This window comes from Bombina bombina, chromosome 12, assembly GCF_027579735.1.
Source record: "Bombina bombina isolate aBomBom1 chromosome 12, aBomBom1.pri, whole genome shotgun sequence".
Taxonomy (NCBI): Eukaryota; Metazoa; Chordata; class Amphibia; order Anura; family Bombinatoridae; genus Bombina; species Bombina bombina.
Window position 1 is genome coordinate 96,835,661 of NC_069510.1, and position 22,160 is coordinate 96,857,820.

At 40.7% G+C, this 22,160-nt stretch overlaps 1 protein-coding gene across 1 annotated transcript in view; it reads left to right on the plus strand.

The window, feature by feature from the left end:
• SLC6A8 (solute carrier family 6 member 8) overlaps positions 1-14,926 on the plus strand; it is a 74,830-nt gene extending 59,904 nt beyond the window's left edge. Inside the window, exons 8-13 of the mRNA XM_053695829.1 lie at positions 813-925; positions 2,558-2,695; positions 3,738-3,840; positions 7,026-7,126; positions 7,724-7,894; positions 8,511-14,926. Of these exons, the coding sequence (XP_053551804.1) occupies positions 813-925; positions 2,558-2,695; positions 3,738-3,840; positions 7,026-7,126; positions 7,724-7,894; positions 8,511-8,648 (764 nt within the window). The 3' untranslated portion in view covers positions 8,649-14,926. The remainder of the gene's footprint in view (positions 1-812; positions 926-2,557; positions 2,696-3,737; positions 3,841-7,025; positions 7,127-7,723; positions 7,895-8,510) is intronic.
• The last annotated feature ends 7,234 nt before the right edge of the window (positions 14,927-22,160 follow it).

Genomic DNA, 22,160 nt, shown 5'->3' on the forward strand with positions numbered 1-22,160 from the left:
GGCTGACAGCAGAACCTCCTCCCCTGCATATGAAAAGATCCATTATGCAAACAGAAGCAGTCTGAAGTCTGTATACATCAGTATACATATACAACTTTGGGGCTTGGTTAGGAGCCTGAAAAGCAGCACAATGTTATTTAAAAATAAGCAAAACTAAACATTGTTACAAAAACACTCCCAGATGGGCTATATAAATGGATCATGTTCAAAACATTTATACAAAGAAAAATCTAGTGTATAATGTCCCTTTAAAGTGACAGGAAAGTCAAAATTAAACTTACATGATTTAGATAGAGCAGGTCATTTTAAGACACTTTTAAATTCACTTCTATTTTCAAATGTGCTTCGTTCTCTTAGTATCCCTTGTTGAAAAATAATATGCACATATCCTACACTAGTGGGAGCTGCTGCTGATTGGTGCCTGCACACATTTTGTCTCTTGTGATTGGCTAACTAGATGTGTTCAGCTAGCTGCCAGTAGTGCAGTGCTGCTCCTTCAGCAAAGGATAACAAGAGAATGAAGCAGATTTGATAATAGAAGTAAATTGGAAAGTTGTTTAAAATTGTATGTTCTTTCCGAATCATAAAAGAAAATGTTGGGGTTTCCTCTCCCTTTAACTAAAATATTTCCAGAGATCTGGATATGCAGAGGTGGGTCCTGGGTATGGATACTTGCTAAATACAGACTGTGTGTATATTGTATAAATATGTAGGTGTTCCTTGCATTACTCACTCATTGCACAACACTCACTGTGGTTAGAATAATCTTGATGGGGTTCTGGATGTGCTGAATGTTGCTTTTTTACCTGCAGGTCCCGGCTTGGCATTCATCGCATACCCGAGGGCAGTGAGCTTAATGCCAGTGGCACCGTTGTGGTCTGCACTATTCTTCTTCATGCTACTCCTCTTAGGCTTGGACAGCCAGGTTAGTTGTACTGTGTAACAACAGGTGACGTAACAGACCGTCTGCAGCACTGCATAATAGTGTGACAGAAACAGGAGTACTATAAGACTAGACTAGAATCGGATACTCTCTTTAAAGGGACACTAAACCCATTTTTTTTCCTTTCATGATTCAGATAGAGCATAAGATTTTAAGCACCTTTCTAATTTACTCCTAGTATCAATTTTTCTTTGTTCTCATGCTATCTTGATTTGAAAAAGCAGTACTGTAAGCTTTAGAGCCGGACCATTTTTTGTTCAGCCCCTGGGTAGCACTTGCTGATTTGTGACTAAATGTAGCAAACCAATCAGCAAGCTCTACCAAGGTGCTGAACTAAAAATGGGCTGGCTCCTAACCTTTTATTACTGCTTTTTCAAATCAAGATAGCATGAGAACAAAGAAAAATTGATAATAGGAGTAAATTAGGAAGGTGCTTAAAATCTAATGCTCTATCTGAATCATGAAAGAAAACATGTGGGGTTAGTATCCCTTTAAGTAGTACATGTAAGCCAGACCATTATCTATTCCAAGACCGTATTAATGAGTAAGCTTCAGATTTATCTATAATATATATATACTGAGGGCAGGCTGTCTGGGTATGAGAATGCAATGACTCCCCCACCCAGTAGTAACATTACTGATTAGCATATCAACCTAGTAGCCTGGCCGCTGACCTTACTAAAGCTTCCTGTCTACCTGCATGCAACCAATGCTTATGCACAATTTGTACTTGTGTCTTTGCTGCTGGTTTAGGTCACAGTTAGATGTCATACAGGGGCCATAGTTATGGGGCAGCTGCCCATCATATAATTAGTGTATTTCAAATGTATTTTAGTATAGTTAGATATAAATTAGTGACCTTTGGAAAGCTCCAGTTACCAATACCCAGAAATGTTTTCTCAGCTTCCTAGAAGTGACGTTTTCTACCTCTAGCTAACATATTGGCATTGTACAAGCCCCGCCGAGATTCCTTTCAAAATCTAAAGTTAACCAGTGAGTGAGTTCTCACCCGGGGATACAAGTACCAGCTATAATGGCGCTGATGTGTCTTATTACAAGCTCTCTAGAGCGAATGCTATTGTGACATTGTACAAGCCCCGCTGAGATTCCTTGCAAGATAGAATGATATCCACTGGGTGAGATAGGAAATCATGTCCGAGCTTTTACAACATTAAAGGACCAGTAAATACAGTAGATTTGCATAAACAACAAATGTATGATCACAAAACATAACAAGTCATGTCAATTTCCACTCCCCCGGTATCATGTGACAGCCATCAGCCAATCACAAATGCATACACGTAACATGTGACAGCCATCAGCCAATTACAAATGCATACACGTACCATGTGACAGCTATCAGCCAATTATAAATGCATACACGTACCATGTGACAGCCATCAGCCAATTACAAATGAATATACATATATTCTGTGAATTCTTGCACATGCTCAGTAGGAGCTGGTGACTAACAGTGTAAATATAAAAAGACTGCACATTTTGTTAATGGAAGTAAATTGGAAAGTTGTTTAAAATTGCTGCTATATCTGAATCTTAAAAGTTTAATTTTGACTTGAGTGTCCCTTTTAATGAATTTTCTATCTCTCATCACAGTTTGTGGGCGTGGAGGGTTTCATTACCGCCATCCTGGACATGCTGCCTGCTCGCTACTATTTCCGCTACCAGAGAGAGGTGGCTGTTGCCGTGTGCTGTGCGGTCATGTTCCTTATTGACCTTTCCATGCTGACAGAGGTGAGCTCATAAGAGGGATATAACCTTCCCCAGAAAGAGTGGGGAGATCAGGTTACGCACAGTATAGACTCATACTGTACATATGTAACAAAAAGACCAGTGTTTGTTGAGGAAGTGATTGAATCGCACAAGCTAAGCATTAACCAGAGACTGATAATGTACAGTTCAGAGATTCTATACTTACAATAGAGTGCACTAGAGCATGCATTTCCTTTCCGTACAGTATACTTATCGCAACCATTATATTTTAATACCAGGTTTTAGTGGAAAAGTGTTATCCTACCTAGGCTGCACAAAATCAGAGGTTTTCTTGAGGGGAAGGCAAATATATGTAGCTGATTTAAAGGACCGCTCAATGCAGTACAAATTGCATAATTAACAAGTGCATAATAAAAATACAAGGCAAAAACACCTACTCTGCATTTCAAATAAGCAGTAGATTTTATTTTTATGACAATTTTTTTTTCTCCCATTTTCCGGCCCATGTATCATGTGACAGACATCAGCCAATCACAGACTAGTATACGTATAACCTGTGAGATTGTGCACATGTTCAGTAGGATATTGTTCCCCAGAAGGTGTGAATATGAAGAAGTAAATTGGAAAGTGTCTTAAAACTGCATGCTCTTTCTGAATCATAAAAGTTTATTTTGACTTGAGTGTCCCTTTAACTCATCATAGGATATGGATAAGATATTAGCTTCTATCGATACCTTTTATAATGATTTTTAATACAAAAACTCAGATGATAAAATATCAGTATACAACTATTTTCCCAAAGTCCCTGAGAATAATAACATTGCTATACTGATGCCGTTACATGTTTTTGCCTTAGCCAGTCGTTCGGTGTGTTGTTCCCTTGTGCAGTGAGCTACTATGGCCTATAGTGGGCTACAGGGCTGAAATAGCCAGTGAGAGAGGGTATCTGAGGAACATTGTGCAGTTGTGTGTATACTGAGGAGGGTGTAAAGTCCTCACACAGCTGTCTGTGGTACCACATTTACTACTTGACATCTGAGCTTGTATATCTTTTGCTTTACAGGGTGGCATGTACGTCTTCCAACTGTTTGATTATTACTCTGCCAGCGGGATGACCCTTCTCTGGCAAACATTCTGGCAGTGTGTGGTCGTTGCCTGGGTATACGGTAAGTGAACAACATGCGAAATGCAAAGGGAAAATGCTCCAGGCTCACACAGCCTGACTATTGGTCTGATTCACCTCGATTTTGTGCCAACATGTTGGGTCAAATAGTTTCTGCTGGTATAATTTATCTCTATATCCAACCAAGCATTAATTGGTATAAGAATGGGCTTTTAGGCTATTTTCTTAAAACACCTTAACACAAAATGTTTCTCATCGGATTGTATTTGCTACCTGTGTCCCTTTGTATAGATTTTATATGAAAATGTATCTTTAACCAGTTCGTTTAAGGTGACTTAATGCTGAAGTTTACTGCCAAATTAAGGCTTAAAGGGACAGTTTACTCAAAAATGTTCTCCCCTTTAATTTGTTCCCAATGATCCACTTTACCTGCTGGAGTGTATTCAATTGTTTACAAGTAGCTCCTTTACCCTTATATTGGCATTTGAAATAGTTGATTTAGCCTGTGGTATCCAGACCTATTCTGAAAGTTTGTGGCCGCAGGTCCAAGCTATAGATAAGCTTTGTAAACACAGCCAGCAGAAGAAATTACACTCCCAGTGGGATAAAGCAGAGATAAGGTAATACAATGATGATTATCCAGTCTTCTCTCCAAGTACTGGTGAATGTTTTAAGGACAGATATAAGATAAAGAAGCAGGTATATTTACACAATGTGATAACGTAATGAGATCTGATTATACCTACAAGCTCAACCCATTTTATTAGGTTGTGGCTTCAGAACACAAAATCAGAGCTTTAATATACACAAATAAACCTTTAAAAGCTAATTTCCATACATTTTTTACTCTGCAGTTGGTAAAAAGAGCAATTGTAAACACATTAAGGGAAAAACTATTTTTCAGTATACTGTCCCTTTAATGAAAGCTCTGTTTGCATTAAGGTACTATGATATAATTTTGTTGTACACACAGAACACTTTTATTAACACGAAGTGTTCACACATTGCCCACACCAGCACTCTTAGTGTAAAACACACAGGGATGTGATAGAGATGTTTTATTGGGTTAATCTGTATCCCCCTAATTGCAATAGGTCATTGAGCAAGTGTAGACCAGATGCAAGTAGACTTGCATCATGTAGTAAATTTAGTTTCTGGTTGCATGCAGTCTTTGTCCCAAGCCATGTATGCAACTGTGATGTGTGAGGTTTACCGAGCAGCAGAAGACTAGGTGCTAGCGACAAACCAAATCCATTATCCGATTGGTTATCACGGACCCCCTTCTAAACCTCATTCCCCAAGGTTCACTTGGAGTGGATGCCAGAGGATCGGCAGGGTGCCCTCCTAATCCCCCAGGCAGAGGCAAAACAAATAGTGAAGATGGGTAAATTACAGTGCCCATCTGATTGGCCCGTGTCTCTGTGAGGTCACAGGATGCTCCACCAATCGGATAATGGATTTGGTTTGGCTCTAGCGCCTCGTAGCAGAAGAGCTCTGATTTAGCTCATACCGTGTCTGCAGATAGGGACAGCACCTGGCACAGCCTGTACTAGGGCAAATGTGTGAAGTTTACTTCCTGTGCACATCAAAAGCTTAGATCTTGAATAGGCGAGCAAGATCACTGGAGGTTGCAAAAAGTCACAAATGAAAACGGAGCACAGGAAAATATATTTTTTCTCAAAGCATTTATTTAAACAAGCAGAATAGCAAAGATAAAAAAATACTTGCAAGTATAAGCTGTCCGGTATGACGCGTTTCGGCCTAAGCCGTCATCAGATACCTAGATAGTACCATATACTGTCACCTTTTATAGGCTCATATGTTAGCTTGTATGAAAAACACCTGTAAACCATCATTAGTGTAACCTGATACATCTTACACATCTCTGATCGTATTAACCATTAAAGTCTTGAATTGTGACCTCAGATACAAATAAACACACAGGTAAACTAAGCATTAAGTTAAAGCTATACTCTTTTATTAGTGAGGACTGTACTTTCATATAATATTAACAAAGGTTACATTGTGTGTTAAATTATAATCACATATTTATAATTTATATGGAATTTTACTACAAATAAATTTCACACTATTATGTAACTTTAAGAAATGAAAAATAATTACAGACTTACTGCAAAGACAGCTAAATAATACAATAGTCTATTTTAAGTGTAAATTAATGTGTGAGCCCATAGTAATACTATAGGGGACATTAAATTTCCAAAGGTGAGTTATAAAAGAATAAACACCTGGAGCGAGTATGCAATGAATGTTTAAATAAATATTCACTAATATCTAAGTGAAAATTTCACCAATGTCTCCTTACTTGGATTATTTAATGATACCAATTATTTGACTCATATAAGAGTTAAATGAATCTTAAACTTTCAAAAATAGTAATAAAACTTATGGACATGAAGAATGAATAGTGGGGATATGTAAATATAAATGATAAGACACTAAATTCTATTTCCAAACATTAATTATGTCAGCCTCAGTGTTAAATCCCTGAGGCAATCTGGTATTTAAATTGAAAATCCCAAAAATTTCTCTTCTGGACAAAAGCAGGTCCAAATTGCCTCCTCTCACTGGATTCCTAACTTTTTCTATGACCATCCATTTGAGTGAGGCCACATGACCACCATGTCTCTCAATGAAATGGGCCGCAAGAGCAGAACATGGAGTCTCAGATGAAATATCATTTAAATGCTCCCGTATTCTTACTCTGGCCTCCCTGGTGGTCATGCCTACATATTGCATGTGGCAAGCCACACACTGCACCAAATAGACCACATAACTAGACCTACAGTTAGTGTAACCTGTAATCACTGGAGGTTGCAGGGGTGCCAGTCACCTGGTACATGCAGTACTGGCACCAGAGGTGTATTCTGGCCTAGGCAGCAGGATGTAGGGTGGCAGCACATTTCGAGGGATATTTCTATGGTATGATGTCTTCGCACCTTATGCTCTCATTGACTCATTTAGTCAGTGCTGAGATTCTGGACTGGTGCGTGGGAGGAACATTACCTTATGGTATTACTGAGTAGTCCTCTGTCCTATTTCCAAGTGACATAAGAACTAATTTGCAAGTTGTAGTTTACAGTTTGCATATTTGCATTTTCATGGTCTGATGAGAATCTAACACATTCTCTGTTATTACGTTTTATAATTTGTTCAGACCTGTTTTGCAAGACGTTGGTAACCTTGTATATCTGCCATTTTCCACAGGTGCGGATCGGTTTATGGATGACATTGCACTGATGATTGGTTACCGCCCCTTCCCCTGGATGAAATGGTGCTGGTCTGTAATAACCCCATTCGTCTGCTTGGTGAGTCTTTTGCCTCTGTTTTCTTTTCCTGCAAAGGCCCCCGTTTTTGTAACTAATGGTCCAGACAATGAACGTGTACAAAATCCATAGGGCATGCAGTTGTGAGTTTAAAGCAAATAACATTATAATCTCCTATGCCCCCTCTTCATGCTAGAACGCACGTTTCCTTAGCTCTGTATAGTGCGGCATGCCTACACACTAGCAAGGGATAGCTGCAGTGACATACTCGCCGTAGAGCTAAGCATTACATTTTGGTAAATCCAGTTCTGGGTTGAAAGAGAAGAGTAAAACACTAATTAAGATAGGGAACTGAGGTGTCAGGAAATGTAACACCGCCCCATTAAAGACTCATTAATAAGCCCACTCCACGTAAGAGATAAGTGCTGGGTATTTCACTGTGACGCTACAGGTGGAACAGAGGAATATACCGCTCTCACTACCTTTTCCCTGGTGTAAGCTAAATATGGAGGTTTGACGAAGGTAGATATTGGGAACTAATTAGATGTTTTTAGTGACAACAAACCGTCCCTCACAAGTAATGTGCCATGAGTGTTACCCAGAAACACCATTACCATCTTCTCATTTTGTTCCTTCTAGGCCATCTTTATCTTCAACATTGTGAACTACAAGCCTTTGACTTACAATAACAGCTACATTTACCCCTGGTGGGGAGAAGCCATTGGCTGGTGCTTTGCGATGTCCTCTATGTTGTGCGTCCCGGTTACCTTCCTGTATAAAATCACACGTGCCAGGGGAACCCTCAAAGAAGTAAGTGCCCTTAGGTGTTTCTGAAGTTTAGCTGGTCTTCCCCAGCTCTTTTTCTTGTGATTTGCAGTTTCTCCTGTTTGCATGCAGTGGTCAGATCCATCCCCTTGCCAGGCAAGTGGCTTTCTTGGGCATGTGTAAAGTACATCTAACGTATTGGATATTTTGCCAGACCCACATTTATGTATCTCCGAGGTCTGACTCACTGTAACCTGTCGCTCATGCCTACTTTTTACTTTGTGTCCTACACTAGTTAGATGCAGATAATTCCAGCAATTGTGTCTCAAGAGTACAGCATTACCCATAGTCATATAGTAACAGCACATGACTGGTGCAACGTGCTGGTTTAACGCAGTAATTCAACAGAAGATAGAAGCTGATTACTTAATATAGACATAAGCACCAAGCATTACTGTGGTCTCATGAGCAGGCAATTACTTATGCGCAGTAAGTGGGTTTACAGCTCGGGATTAACTAAAGCTAAAGATCCTGTACGACTGAAGTAACCAAGACGTAAGACACTTGCTCAAGTTTTGCTTTTTACTATTTAGTTGGGTAACATATCACTTCACACAAGCGTTTGTGTTCACTCATGTGTTCATCTGTTTTCTACCTTCAGCGCTGGCAGCACCTGACCAAGCCCATCTGGGGCGCCCACCACTTGGAGTATATGTCTCATGATTCAGATATCAAAAGCCTAACCAGCCTAACCCCGGTATCGGACAACAAGGTCATCATCTTTGAGAGCGTCATGTGAATAAAGCGCCCACTCTCCACAAGTTCCTAGTGATGCTCCAACATGTTGCTATGCACATCTCAACTTCCCAGTATGGGGAGCCATCATTGCACAATAAAGGGTCCTATGGACTTATGCAAGAATCATCTTTTGATATTCGGAAGACATTTTGCTTTTTTTTATGTAATTACAATCCCGCTCAGTGCCAGAGAAAATGCAACTGGTGACACCTCTGCACCATTCTGTGGCTCCTCCTCTTGCACAACAAAGGCAAATATTGGACTTTATTGGACTTTATTAGGAGTATGAGTTGGCATGACCATAGGAGGACTGCTGAGAGTTCCTTGTGCCCTATAAGCCGATCTTGGCTTTGGGAAATTGGCCTCCTCAGTGCTGAAATAATGAAGTCTCTGCTAAATGCCATGAATTCTGTCTTCACAAAACCATTAACCTCTTCTTTGCTGTGGGATTGTAGTGCAAGGTTGAGCCTATACACACAGCTCCGTCACTCTCTAACTTCCAAATAACCCCGTACCCACAACAGCAGAATTACAGCATTCAGTCTTAAAATGATTAAACTCAATTAAAATATTAGTCATTTAATTTCAATCTCACTCCATATGGGGAGTAATCGAATAGACACTTTTTTTTTTTCTTTTTTTTTTTCTTTTTTTTAAACTACATTTTTCTAACCCAATTTAGTATTGAGGAGTTTCTAAAGCTGATGACTTTCTGCTTCTAGCAAAGTTTATTGAAAACTACACCAGCAAGGAAGAGGGTACACATTTTCCTTAATTCAAAATAACCTATTATTTTCTACAACATCCACCTGGCACTGATGGGGTTAATATAAGGGCTGTGACCCAGCATAGAGGTGACAGTCACTAAAATGCCAAATACTGATACTGGGATTAACCAAGAACAAATCTCTGTGCTGCAGCTGAGGGATTGTGCAGGTTATGACATTAAATCCAGGTCTTGTTTACTTCTAGGAACACACATCCCAAAATATACTAAAAACAAGAACAGCTGTAGAAGTGCCCACAATGCACTGTAGTGTAAACTCTGCCAGCACCCAGAGTAAATAAGCCTTGTACAAGGATAGCTGCGGTAACTGACGCCAGCCAACGTCAAGCGGGCAGATAGTTGGCACCATTATCCTGTGTTATGGTGACTCACAGTGTAGCTACAGGTTTAAAGTTATTCTTGGTGCATCCGACAATCCCTCAGCTGTGGATGAGAGCAAAAGCCTAATTTGCACATTTTGTACAATACATAGTACACATCGTATTAACCGGCGACTGCCCCATGCCCTGGGGCAATGCCTCTGCTGCTGTAGATGTTGCTGGGGAGAACAGCCATGTTGTGCCATAGTAAACAGTGCAATGTGCGTATTAATGCTAACACTGGTACTGTCTATAGTACACCCAATCAGGGAGACCCAAAGAGGGGAGAGATACTTAAATAGCCTTTATAGAAGAGCCTGCTGACCTTATCAGCAGTGATCTAATACAGGGAGTGACAGTGAGAGCAGATACGTTCTATTTAGTTATGCTTGTGGAAATGCCTTAAATAATGTCATACTGACCTTCCGCAACACACCTGTGCCTAAGGTTTTTTGTTTCCGTTGCTCTCTCCTCTCTTTATCTGATGCAATTTCGGCTACCCTGTCTATAAAATTAGCATTAAAAATGTGTCCCTTTTATCTAAGAAAATGTTCTATATTATACCTCACTTCCAGAAAGAATATTTGTCTTTATATTGATCATTTAAAAATATAGGGACATTATACATTTCTATTGCTACCAGTCTAGCGTGTAGGGGGTTAATATGAGATGTTTTAAAAATGTTCCTTTTGGTTTTTTTTAAAGTTACATACACCAAGCCCCGCCCCGCTTAGTCTGGCACATTTTTATAAAGGGAAGTAATACAGCCAATCAGAAGCAACTTAATGATATTGACTTCTGTAGGATGCACTCTCCCAGCTCCTAGCTGCTCCTTGTCAGCATTAAATCCTTAAGCATTATTGATTTTAAACCAAGGCATTAGTCAGCATATAGCAGATTGTGTGGGTGCAGCGCCTTATATACGTGTACTTTGCCATACGCTTACTGAATCAGTAGCTCTTCTGCATTCCCATTAGAAATGAGCAGCCAGGAGCTGGGAACATGAATCTTACTTAAGTTACAGCTTTTAATTAGTTGATTTATCCCTGCCACCCTTTAAGAACAAAATGCTGGATCAAGGTTCATGACTTTGGGCATGAAAGTGATACCTTTAAAAAGCTAATAACAAAGAGAAAATATTTATAAAATAACCCACACATTTTAACTCCCTACATGCAGACCTGGAAACAATATGCCCTCTGTGTCTTTAAAAAAACACATTTCTTGATTAATACCTCATTGTTACTGTTTCCTGAGAACCTGGCTGTAAATACTCTCATACTGCACAGAATTTAGTATAATCCCATAATTCAATGTATGTGTTTTTATTGTATTATCATAATTGCCGCAGAATTTGTGCTCCATTGTTTCTTAAGATGTAGATTTCTAATTTTGCTATCAATAATTTTTTTTTTTTTTTTGCGCTGCAGAAGGAAAATATTTTTTATTTTTTTTGAGGGTATAAAATGTACAGAGTTGGTATTTTTATTAAGAAAAAAAGCTATATTTTGGGTACTTGAGAAATGAAGTTCATAGCTCCTGACGTGAGGTGTAAGCACTAAGCATTGTGCATCAGTTACACTGTGCGTCAGGTATCTATACGTATTCTGATTAATGTGACACTGGGCCTGTGTCGGCATACAGTCTTATGACCTCACTTTATTTAGATAAGTTCTGGCAATGCAATACCCCTATTGGTATTATCATCCTTGCTTGCAGCTGAAGGGTTAACCCCTTATTCATCTTTACAACTATTTAAGATGTCTAATCTTGTATTCCCCTTTCTGTCCGTATTTACAAAAAAAAAAAAAAAAGCCCAATTTCCTACCCCCCCACCCCCACCCCCACCCCGTGCTTTGTATATGCTTATATATCCAACAAAATAATACAAGGGTATGCATAGCACTATGCACTTTGATGGGGGATTATACAGGGAACCCATTTTTCTTTTAAGGAATGTATATTATTTTCCCCCTCTTATTTACCAATTAAGGACATTTTTACATGTATTAGTTCCTATTATACAGGTACAAATGTGAAGGAAAAAAAAATGGTACTTTTTGAACAGGCAAACTACCTACATCCACGTAGACTGCACAACCCCTGTAGTTATATGTTGCAGATACATAGTCCAGATTACAGTCTGGAGTCTCTGTAAGCAAATGAAGTTGCATGAGACAGAAATTGACTGTTGTACTAGAACAGGGGTGTTTATTTCCTAGATCACCAGTGGTAGCATACTGATTTATATGGCTAGATGATGACATCCATTCATGTGAGCATTAGAATGTGCTGCCGTCTAGATGTTTTATGGCAGATGTGCTGGGTAACAACCCCCCACCACCACCACCACCACAGCTGTTGAGAAACACACATATACAATGTGTACTCATTAGCTGGCATAGCGCCAGTGAGTCTGGGAGATTTTAGCCTGTTCAGAATTGGTTTAATGAACAAACCAGTAAGTTGTCAGTTCTTTACAGGGGCCAGTTGTGCCCTATCCATTTACAACATATAATGATTAGTGGTTGCAAGTCTTCATGGGCAATAGGAATGTGCAGACATGTCTAGATTTGTACCTATCTGCCGCCTTCATGTGAATGATTATCCTTTTTTTCACAGTGAGTGATCAGCTAATCTTTTTATTGATCAATTGGGTAGGTATTTCATTATTGGTTAACTTTTTCCTGCATATTTTTGTATATTTTACTTTGAATTGTCAGCAAACTGAACCGTAGTAAATATAAATATAAGAATTGGATTTGTTAATTGCAGATCTGAGGAGGGATCACAGTTGGGTGACATTGTCTCCTACTCAGCTCCTTTATGTGACCGTGTCCTCATACAGAGCTGCTACATTCAATCACTGCCTCTACAGTGTGACCAGTTCCTGTGTTGCTCTGTGAGTGCAGTAAGTTAGGCCAGGAGTTTTCATGTAAGGCTTCATGAAACTGAGGCTATTAGTGATTCTAGCTTACTATGCCCCATGCACCTTATATTTCATGTTTTAGGAATGTGCTTGTTGTATATGTGTTTTATTATATATATATATATATATATATATATATATATATATATATATATATATATATATTACTAACTGAGCCATTGGACAATGCAAATGTAAATCTAAAGCCTATGGTATTGCTTGTCTAGGAATATAACCTATGGCCTGGCCTGACTGTGACTATAACCCATGGCCTGACTGTGACTATAACCTATGGCCTGACTGTGACTATAATTTTTGGCCTGACTGTGACTATAATTTTTGGCTTGACTGTGACTATAATTTATGGCTTGACTGTGACTATAATTTATGGCTTGACTGTGACTATAATCCATGGCCTGACTGTGACTATAATTCATGGCCTGACTGTGACTATAATCCATGTCCTGACTGTGACTATAATTTTTGGCCTGACTGTGACTATAATTTTTGGCTTGACTGTGACTATAATTTATGGCTTGACTGTGACTATAATTTATGGCTTGACTGTGACTATAATCCATGGCCTGACTGTGACTATAATCTATGGCCTGACTGTGACTATAATTTATGGCCCATCTATGAATATAACTTATGGACTGTCTTTGACTATAACCTATGATCTGATTGTGACTATAGCCTATGGTCAGTTTCTGACTATAACACATGGCCTGACTGTGACTATAATTTATGGCATGTCTGGGTCTATAACCTATAGCCTATCTATGACTATAACCTATGGCCTGACTGTGACTATAATTTTTGGCCTGACTGTGACTATCATTTTTGGCCTGACTGTGACTATAATTTATGGCTTGACTGTGACTATAATTTATGGCTTGACTGTGACTATAATCCATGGCTTGACTGTGACTATAATTCATGGCCTGACTGTGACTATAATCCATGTCCTGACTGTGACTATAATCTATGGCCTGACTGTGACTATAATTTATGGCCCATCTATGAATATAACTTCTGGACTGTCTTTGACTATAACCTATGATCTGATTGTGACTATAGCCTATGGTCAGTTTCTGACTATAACACATGGCCTGACTGTGACTATAATTTATGGCATGTCTGGGTCTATAACTTATAGCCTATCTATGAATATAACCTATGGACTGTCTTTGACTATGATCTGATTGTGACTATAGCCCATAGGCAGTTTCTGACTATAAGCTATGGTCTGTCATACTTTAACTCATAGCCTGACTGTGACCATAACCCATAGCCTGAATGTGACTATAACCTAAGTTCAGTCTCTGACTATAACCAATTTCCTCACTGTGACTATAATCTATGATCAGTCTGTAACTAATATCTATATGTCCCTCACCTGAGACTGTGCACACAAACCATTAGAGGGGTCAGCGGTATTAGCCAGCAGAGCACAGAACTTGCATTGCACTGATCAGTATTGGGAGTTGTTTGTGACTGTTTAGTCCTTGGCATGGACTAAGATGAGTTAGTGTAGGGCGCAGCTGCTATCTCTACCTATTGTATTATGGGGAATGGCTGTGCCCTTTTATGTAAAGCACCATAACCACAGGACTTGGTGCTGCATCCAGATTAGGGGATTCCCTAGTGTAACAGACTTACTCAGTAAAATAACACTAAAGAGCACTACCATTTTGGGTTGAGAAAATGAAGCAATTTATGGTTTTGTAGAACTGTGACCAGGACATCAGCCCTTCCCCTAACTACTAGATACACAAGATTTTCTACTGTTTCTGATGCTGGGGGAAAAAGGAAAAAAGGACAAGTAACCATGCACAGGTCACAATATTATGTATATATATATGTATGTATATCTATGTGCTGCTGAGCCGTAAATCCAATGGCAGCTTATTAGTTCAGTAGTTATATGGTGCCTCACGGTTAAGCACCACTTGGTAGACATGAGCATCAGTGCCAATGCCGACTTCATGCCAAGGTAGCGGCTTCTGCGCCCTCTGTATGAGCCATTTACTGTACGGTCCTGTAGGCCGTGGGCTTTAATCTTCGTCTTCCTGTAGGAGCTTGGGAACATACCTCTGTCAAATAGAACACTAGGAGCTCCGCGCTTTGCACTGTGATTGTTTGCTAAATTCACTGATGATGGCAATAATGGCAATAACAATAAAGTGTTTGATTTTTGGAAATTGAGTCTTGTATGTTTTTTTTTTACCCATGGTGCACAGTGTTGTTCTTAAGTTCTGGTTTCACTGTGTGTGGGGGGGGGGGGGGATATAGATGGGGGCATAGCAAAGGGTCAAACACAAGGCCTTCTTGTTAATGAGTGAGGCACTGGGTGGTAATACGAGGCACTCCCCATGGGGCTATACATGTGTAATATAATCACTGACGATAAAGATGTACAGTGTGCCAGGGGGCATGAAAACCTGTATCTATTGCCTTATGGCCTCCCCTGTACCTACCATAGCTCACACACATGTTACATTGGCTTAATGTCCCCTACAACATGCACCTTCACCCTTACTGACATATTGTGAGGCGCATATTTGTGGTGTGATTGTGCATGATGAACGTGCAACTGAAGTGCTGATACTGGCAGCACTGCCCATAATTCTGTGCCAGCTATGGCTTCATTATCCCTGATGCCTCTGTGAAAAGGCCAACAAGTAAAGATGCAAAAAGATTATCTGTCAGAACAAACCATAATATCCAACCCAACCTCCGCTAGTGGGTAAGGTGGATTATATGAGCTCCTTATAGCTATCCTGTACCAGCCATACCTCTTTCCTGGGGTTCTCTTTGTAGCCATTCTCTCCAGACATTGGTAAATAGGCTCCTTGAGACTGGTGGTGAATCTGCTTGAGGCTCCCTTGTTTCCCTTTCAATACTAAGTTTACAATAGAGACTAAGGGGCCCATCTATCAAGTCCTGAAAGGAGCTTGAGGCCCCGTGTTTCTGGAAAGCCTGCAGGCTCGCCAGAAACAGCAGTTATGAAGTAGCGGTCTAAAGACCGCTGCTACATAACTCTGTCCGCCTGCTCTGATTAGGCGGACAGGAATCGCCGGAATTCAGCCAGATCAAGTACGATCGAATTGATTGACACCTCCCTGCTGGTGGCCGATTGGCCGCGAGTCTGCAGGGGGCGACGTTGCACCAGCAGCTCACAAGAGCTGCTGGTGAAATGCTGAATACGGCGAGCGTATTGCTCTCCGAATTCAGCGATGTCTGTCGGACCTGATCCGCACTGTCGGATCAGGTCCGATAGACATTTCATAAATAGGCCTCATTGTGAGGATAGATTTTATCCTATTAGAATGACTGCAACAAGATGACACATTTAGCCCCTCCCATATGTCACACCTACCCAAAGATGAGCCCAAAAGCTAGAACAGAATTGACCAACAGTAAATCATCAGACTGGTGTGTGGTTTCCCATTTCCCTCTCCACCAGTAGCGTAAAAAAATGTGATGTTTATAACTGTATCCTGCACTACTCTAATGGCTTCAATATAAAAAAAAAAAATTGTTGGTTCAGCACAATAATATTAAACAACGGTCAATAAGACATGCAAGTTCAGATATTTTCTTATGCTTGGTACATTCAGTAGATTACACTGATAAACTTTACATTCATCTCACATAATTATGGGCACCCCCAGTATATATAACACATAGTATATATAACACATAGTATATATAACACATAGTATATATAACACATAGTGTATATATAACACATAGTGTATATATAACACATAGTGTATATATAACACATAGTATATATAACACATAGTGTATATATAACACATAGTGTATATATAACACATAGTGTATATATAACACATAGTGTATATATAACACATAGTGTATATATAACACATAGTATATATAACACATAGTATATATAACACATAGTATATATAACACATAGTATATATAACACATTGCCAGCTCGTTGCACTTGCCTAGAATATGCCTTATTTATAGGCAATGGGACCATGTCATGTTTGTACTGTACAGGGATTATGTGTGGTTATCTCCCTGTCCAGGGTTTTATACCTCTGCGATTCCTGATCCTGTTGCACCAGCTGTGACATATTCCATAAATAGTGAGTCACAAGATGAAGTCTTCCTCCACGTTGCCAGAGATTCCAAAAGGGAGAGGGCAGAGCAGAAATATGCAACCCAATCTCACACCGGATTGTGATGTGGTAGTGAGTAATCTGTAGGGAACATGTATCCAATCCACACATATACATTAATACTGAGACACTGATGCACAGTCCCAGTAACATACTGGTACACACACACACACTGACACACAGATACAGTGACACACTAGTACACACACTGAGACACAGAGTCACAGTAAAATACTGGTACACACACTGACACACAGATACAGTGACACACTGGTACACACACACTGACACACAAATGCAGTGACACACTGGTACACAGTCACAGTAACATACTGGTACACACACTGACACACAAATGCAGTGACACACAAATGCAGTGACACACTGGTACACAGTCACAGTAACATACTGGTACACACACCGACACACAAATGCAGTGACACACTGTTACACAGTCACAGTAACATACTGGTACACACACTGACACATAAATGCAGTGACACACTGGTACACAGTCACAGTAACATACTGGTACACAGACTGACACATAAATGCAGTGACACACTGGTACACAGTCACAGTAACATACTGGTACACAGACTGACACATAAATGCAGTGACACACTGGTACACAGTCACAGTAACATACTGGTACACAGACTGACACATAAATGCAGTGACACACTGGTACACAGTCACAGTAAAATACTGGTACACACAGATGCAGTGGCACACTGGTACACACACACTGACACACAAATGCAGTGACACACTGGTACACAGTCACAGTAACATACTGGTACACACACTGACACACAAATGCAGTGACACACAAATGCAGTGACACACTGGTACACAGTCACAGTAACATACTGGTACACACACCGACACACAAATGCAGTGACACACTGTTACACAGTCACAGTAACATACTGGTACACACACTGACACATAAATGCAGTGACACACTGGTACACAGTCACAGTAACATACTGGTACACAGACTGACACATAAATGCAGTGACACACTGGTACACAGTCACAGTAACATACTGGTACACAGACTGACACATAAATGCAGTGACACACTGGTACACAGTCACAGTAAAATACTGGTACACACAGATGCAGTGACACACTGGTACACACACACTGGTACACAGTCACAGTAACATACTGGTACACACACTGACACACAGATGCAGTGACACACTGGTACACAGTCACAGTAACATACTGGTACACAGACTGACACATAAATGCAGTGACAAACTGGTACACACACACTGGTACACAGTCACAGTAAAATACTGGTACACAGATGCAGTGACACACTGGTACACACACACACACTGGTACACAGTCACAGTAACATACTGGTACACACACTGACACACAAATGCAGTGACACAATGGTACACACATTGGTATTGGACAGGACTAAGAACCAATTGTTGGTTCGAAACGTTGTTGCTGTTGCTGTACTATGGACCCTGTATAAGTGAATGAAGGTTTTTTTACTTACCATCTGGAAATCCTTTTGAGTCTTGACACACACACTGGTACAAAGTCATAGTAAAATACTGGTACACACACACACACACTGACACACAGATGCAGTGACACACTGGTACATACATACTGACACACAGTCACAGTGACATACTGGTACACACACACACACTGACACACAGATGCAGTGACACACTGGTACACACACACATACTGACACACAGACACAGTAACATACTGGTACACACACTGACACACAGACACAGTAACACACTGGTACACACACTGACACAAAGATGCAGTGACACACTGGTACACACACACACACTGACACACAGATGCAGTGACACACTGGTACATACATACTGACACACAGTCACAGTGACATACTGGTACACACACACACACTGACACACAGATGCAGTGACACACTGGTACACACACACATACTGACACACAGACACAGTAACATACTGGTACACACACTGACACACAGACACAGTAACACACTGGTACACACACTGACACATAAATGCAGTGACACACTGGTACACAGTCACAGTAACATACTGGTACACAGACTGACACATAAATGCAGTGACACACTGGTACACAGTCACAGTAACATACTGGTACACAGACTGACACATAAATGCAGTGACACACTGGTACACAGTCACAGTAACATACTGGTACACAGACTGACACATAAATGCAGTGACACACTGGTACACAGTCACAGTAACATACTGGTACACAGACTGACACATAAATGCAGTGACACACTGGTACACAGTCACAGTAAAATACTGGTACACACAGATGCAGTGGCACACTGGTACACACACACTGACACACAAATGCAGTGACACACTGGTACACAGTCACAGTAACATACTGGTACACACACTGACACACAAATGCAGTGACACACAAATGCAGTGACACACTGGTACACAGTCACAGTAACATACTGGTACACACACCGACACACAAATGCAGTGACACACTGTTACACAGTCACAGTAACATACTGGTACACACACTGACACATAAATGCAGTGACACACTGGTACACAGTCACAGTAACATACTGGTACACAGACTGACACATAAATGCAGTGACACACTGGTACACAGTCACAGTAACATACTGGTACACAGACTGACACATAAATGCAGTGACACACTGGTACACAGTCACAGTAAAATACTGGTACACACAGATGCAGTGACACACTGGTACACACACACTGGTACACAGTCACAGTAACATACTGGTACACACACTGACACACAGATGCAGTGACACACTGGTACACAGTCACAGTAACATACTGGTACACAGACTGACACATAAATGCAGTGACAAACTGGTACACACACACTGGTACACAGTCACAGTAAAATACTGGTAAACAGATGCAGTGACACACTGGTACACACACACACACTGGTACACAGTCACAGTAACATACTGGTACACACACTGACACACAAATGCAGTGACACAATGGTACACACATTGGTATTGGACAGGACTAAGAACCAATTGTTGGTTCGAAACGTTGTTGCTGTTGCTGTACTATGGACCCTGTATAAGTGAATGAAGGTTTTTTTACTTACCATCTGGAAATCCTTTTGAGTCTTGACACACACACTGGTACAAAGTCATAGTAAAATACTGGTACACACACACACACACTGACACACAGATGCAGTGACACACTGGTACATACATACTGACACACAGTCACAGTGACATACTGGTACACACACACACACTGACACACAGATGCAGTGACACACTGGTACACACACACATACTGACACACAGACACAGTAACATACTGGTACACACACTGACACACAGACACAGTAACACACTGGTACACACACTGACACAAAGATGCAGTGACACACTGGTACACACACACATACTGACACACAGACACAGTAACATACTGGTACACACACATACTGACACACAGATGCAGTGACACACTGGTACACACACTGACACAAAGATGCAGTAACTCACTGGTACACATACACAATGAAACACAGATGCAGTGACACACTGGCTGCACACACTGGCATACAGTCACAGTAACAAAGTGGTACACAAACATACTGACACACAGATGCAGTAACACACTGGTACACAAACATACTGACACACAGACGCAGTAACACACTGATACTGTGACTGTGTGTCAGTATGTGTGTGTATCAGTGTGTTACTGTGTCTGTGTGTCAGTATGGGTGTGTGTACCAGTGTGTCACTGCATCTGTGTGTCAGTATGTGTGTGTGTACCAGTATGTTACTGTGACTGTGTGTCATTGTGTGTGTGTATACCAGTGTGTTACTGTGTCTGTGTGTCAGTGTGTGTACCAGTGTGTTACTGTGTCTGTGTGTCAGTATGTTTGTGTGTACCAGTGTGTCACTGCATCTGTGTATCAGTGTGTGTGTGTACCAGTATGTTACTGTGACTGTGTGTCAGTGTGTGTGTGTACCAGTATGTTACTGTGACTGTGTGTCAGTATGAGTGTGTACCAGTGTGTTACTGTGTCTGTGTGTGTGTGTACCAGTGTGTTACTGTGTCAGTGTGTGTGTGTGTGTGTACCAGTGTGTTACTGTGTCTGTGTGTCAGTATGTTTGTGTGTACCAGTGTGTTACTGTGTCTGTGTGTCAGTATGTTTGTGTGTACCAGTGTGTTACTGCATCTGTGTGTCAGTATGTTTGTGTGTACCAGTGTGCTACTGCATCTGTGTGTCAGTATGTGTGTGTAACATACTGGTACACACACATACTGACACACAGACACAGTAACACACTGGTACACACACACACTGACACACAGACACAGTAACAGTATACACACACTGACACACAGATGCAGTGACACACTGGTACACACATTATTACACACTGACACACAGATGCAATAACACACTGGTACACATACTGACACACAGACACAGTAACACACTGGTACACACACATACTGACACACAGACACAATAACACACTGGTACACACACATACTGACACACAGACACAGTAACACACTGATACACACACATACTGACACACAGACACAGTAACACACTGATACACACACATACTGACACACATACACAGTAACACACTGGTACACACACATACTGAAACACAGACACAGTAACACACTGGTACACACACACACTGACGCACAAACACAGTAACACTGGTACACACACAGAGAGACACACAGATGCAGTAACACACTGGTACAACACACACATACTGACACACAGTAACACACTGGTACACACACATACTGACACACAGATGCAGTGACACACTGGTACACACATTAGTACACACTGACACACAGATGCAGTAACACACTGGTACACACACATACTGACACACAGATGCAGTAACACACTGGTATACACATTAGTACACATTAACAGACAGATGCAGTGACACACTGGTGCACACACAGACTGACACACAGATGCAGTGACACACTGGTACACACATTAGTACACACTGACACACAGATGCAGTAACACACTGGTACACACACATACTGACACACAGATGCAGTAACACACTGGTATACACATTAGTACACATTAACAGACAGATGCAGTGACACACTGGTGCACACACAGACTGACACACAGATGCAGTGACACACTGGTACACATACTGACACACAGATGCAGTAACACACTGGTATACACATTAGTACACATTAACAGACAGATGCAG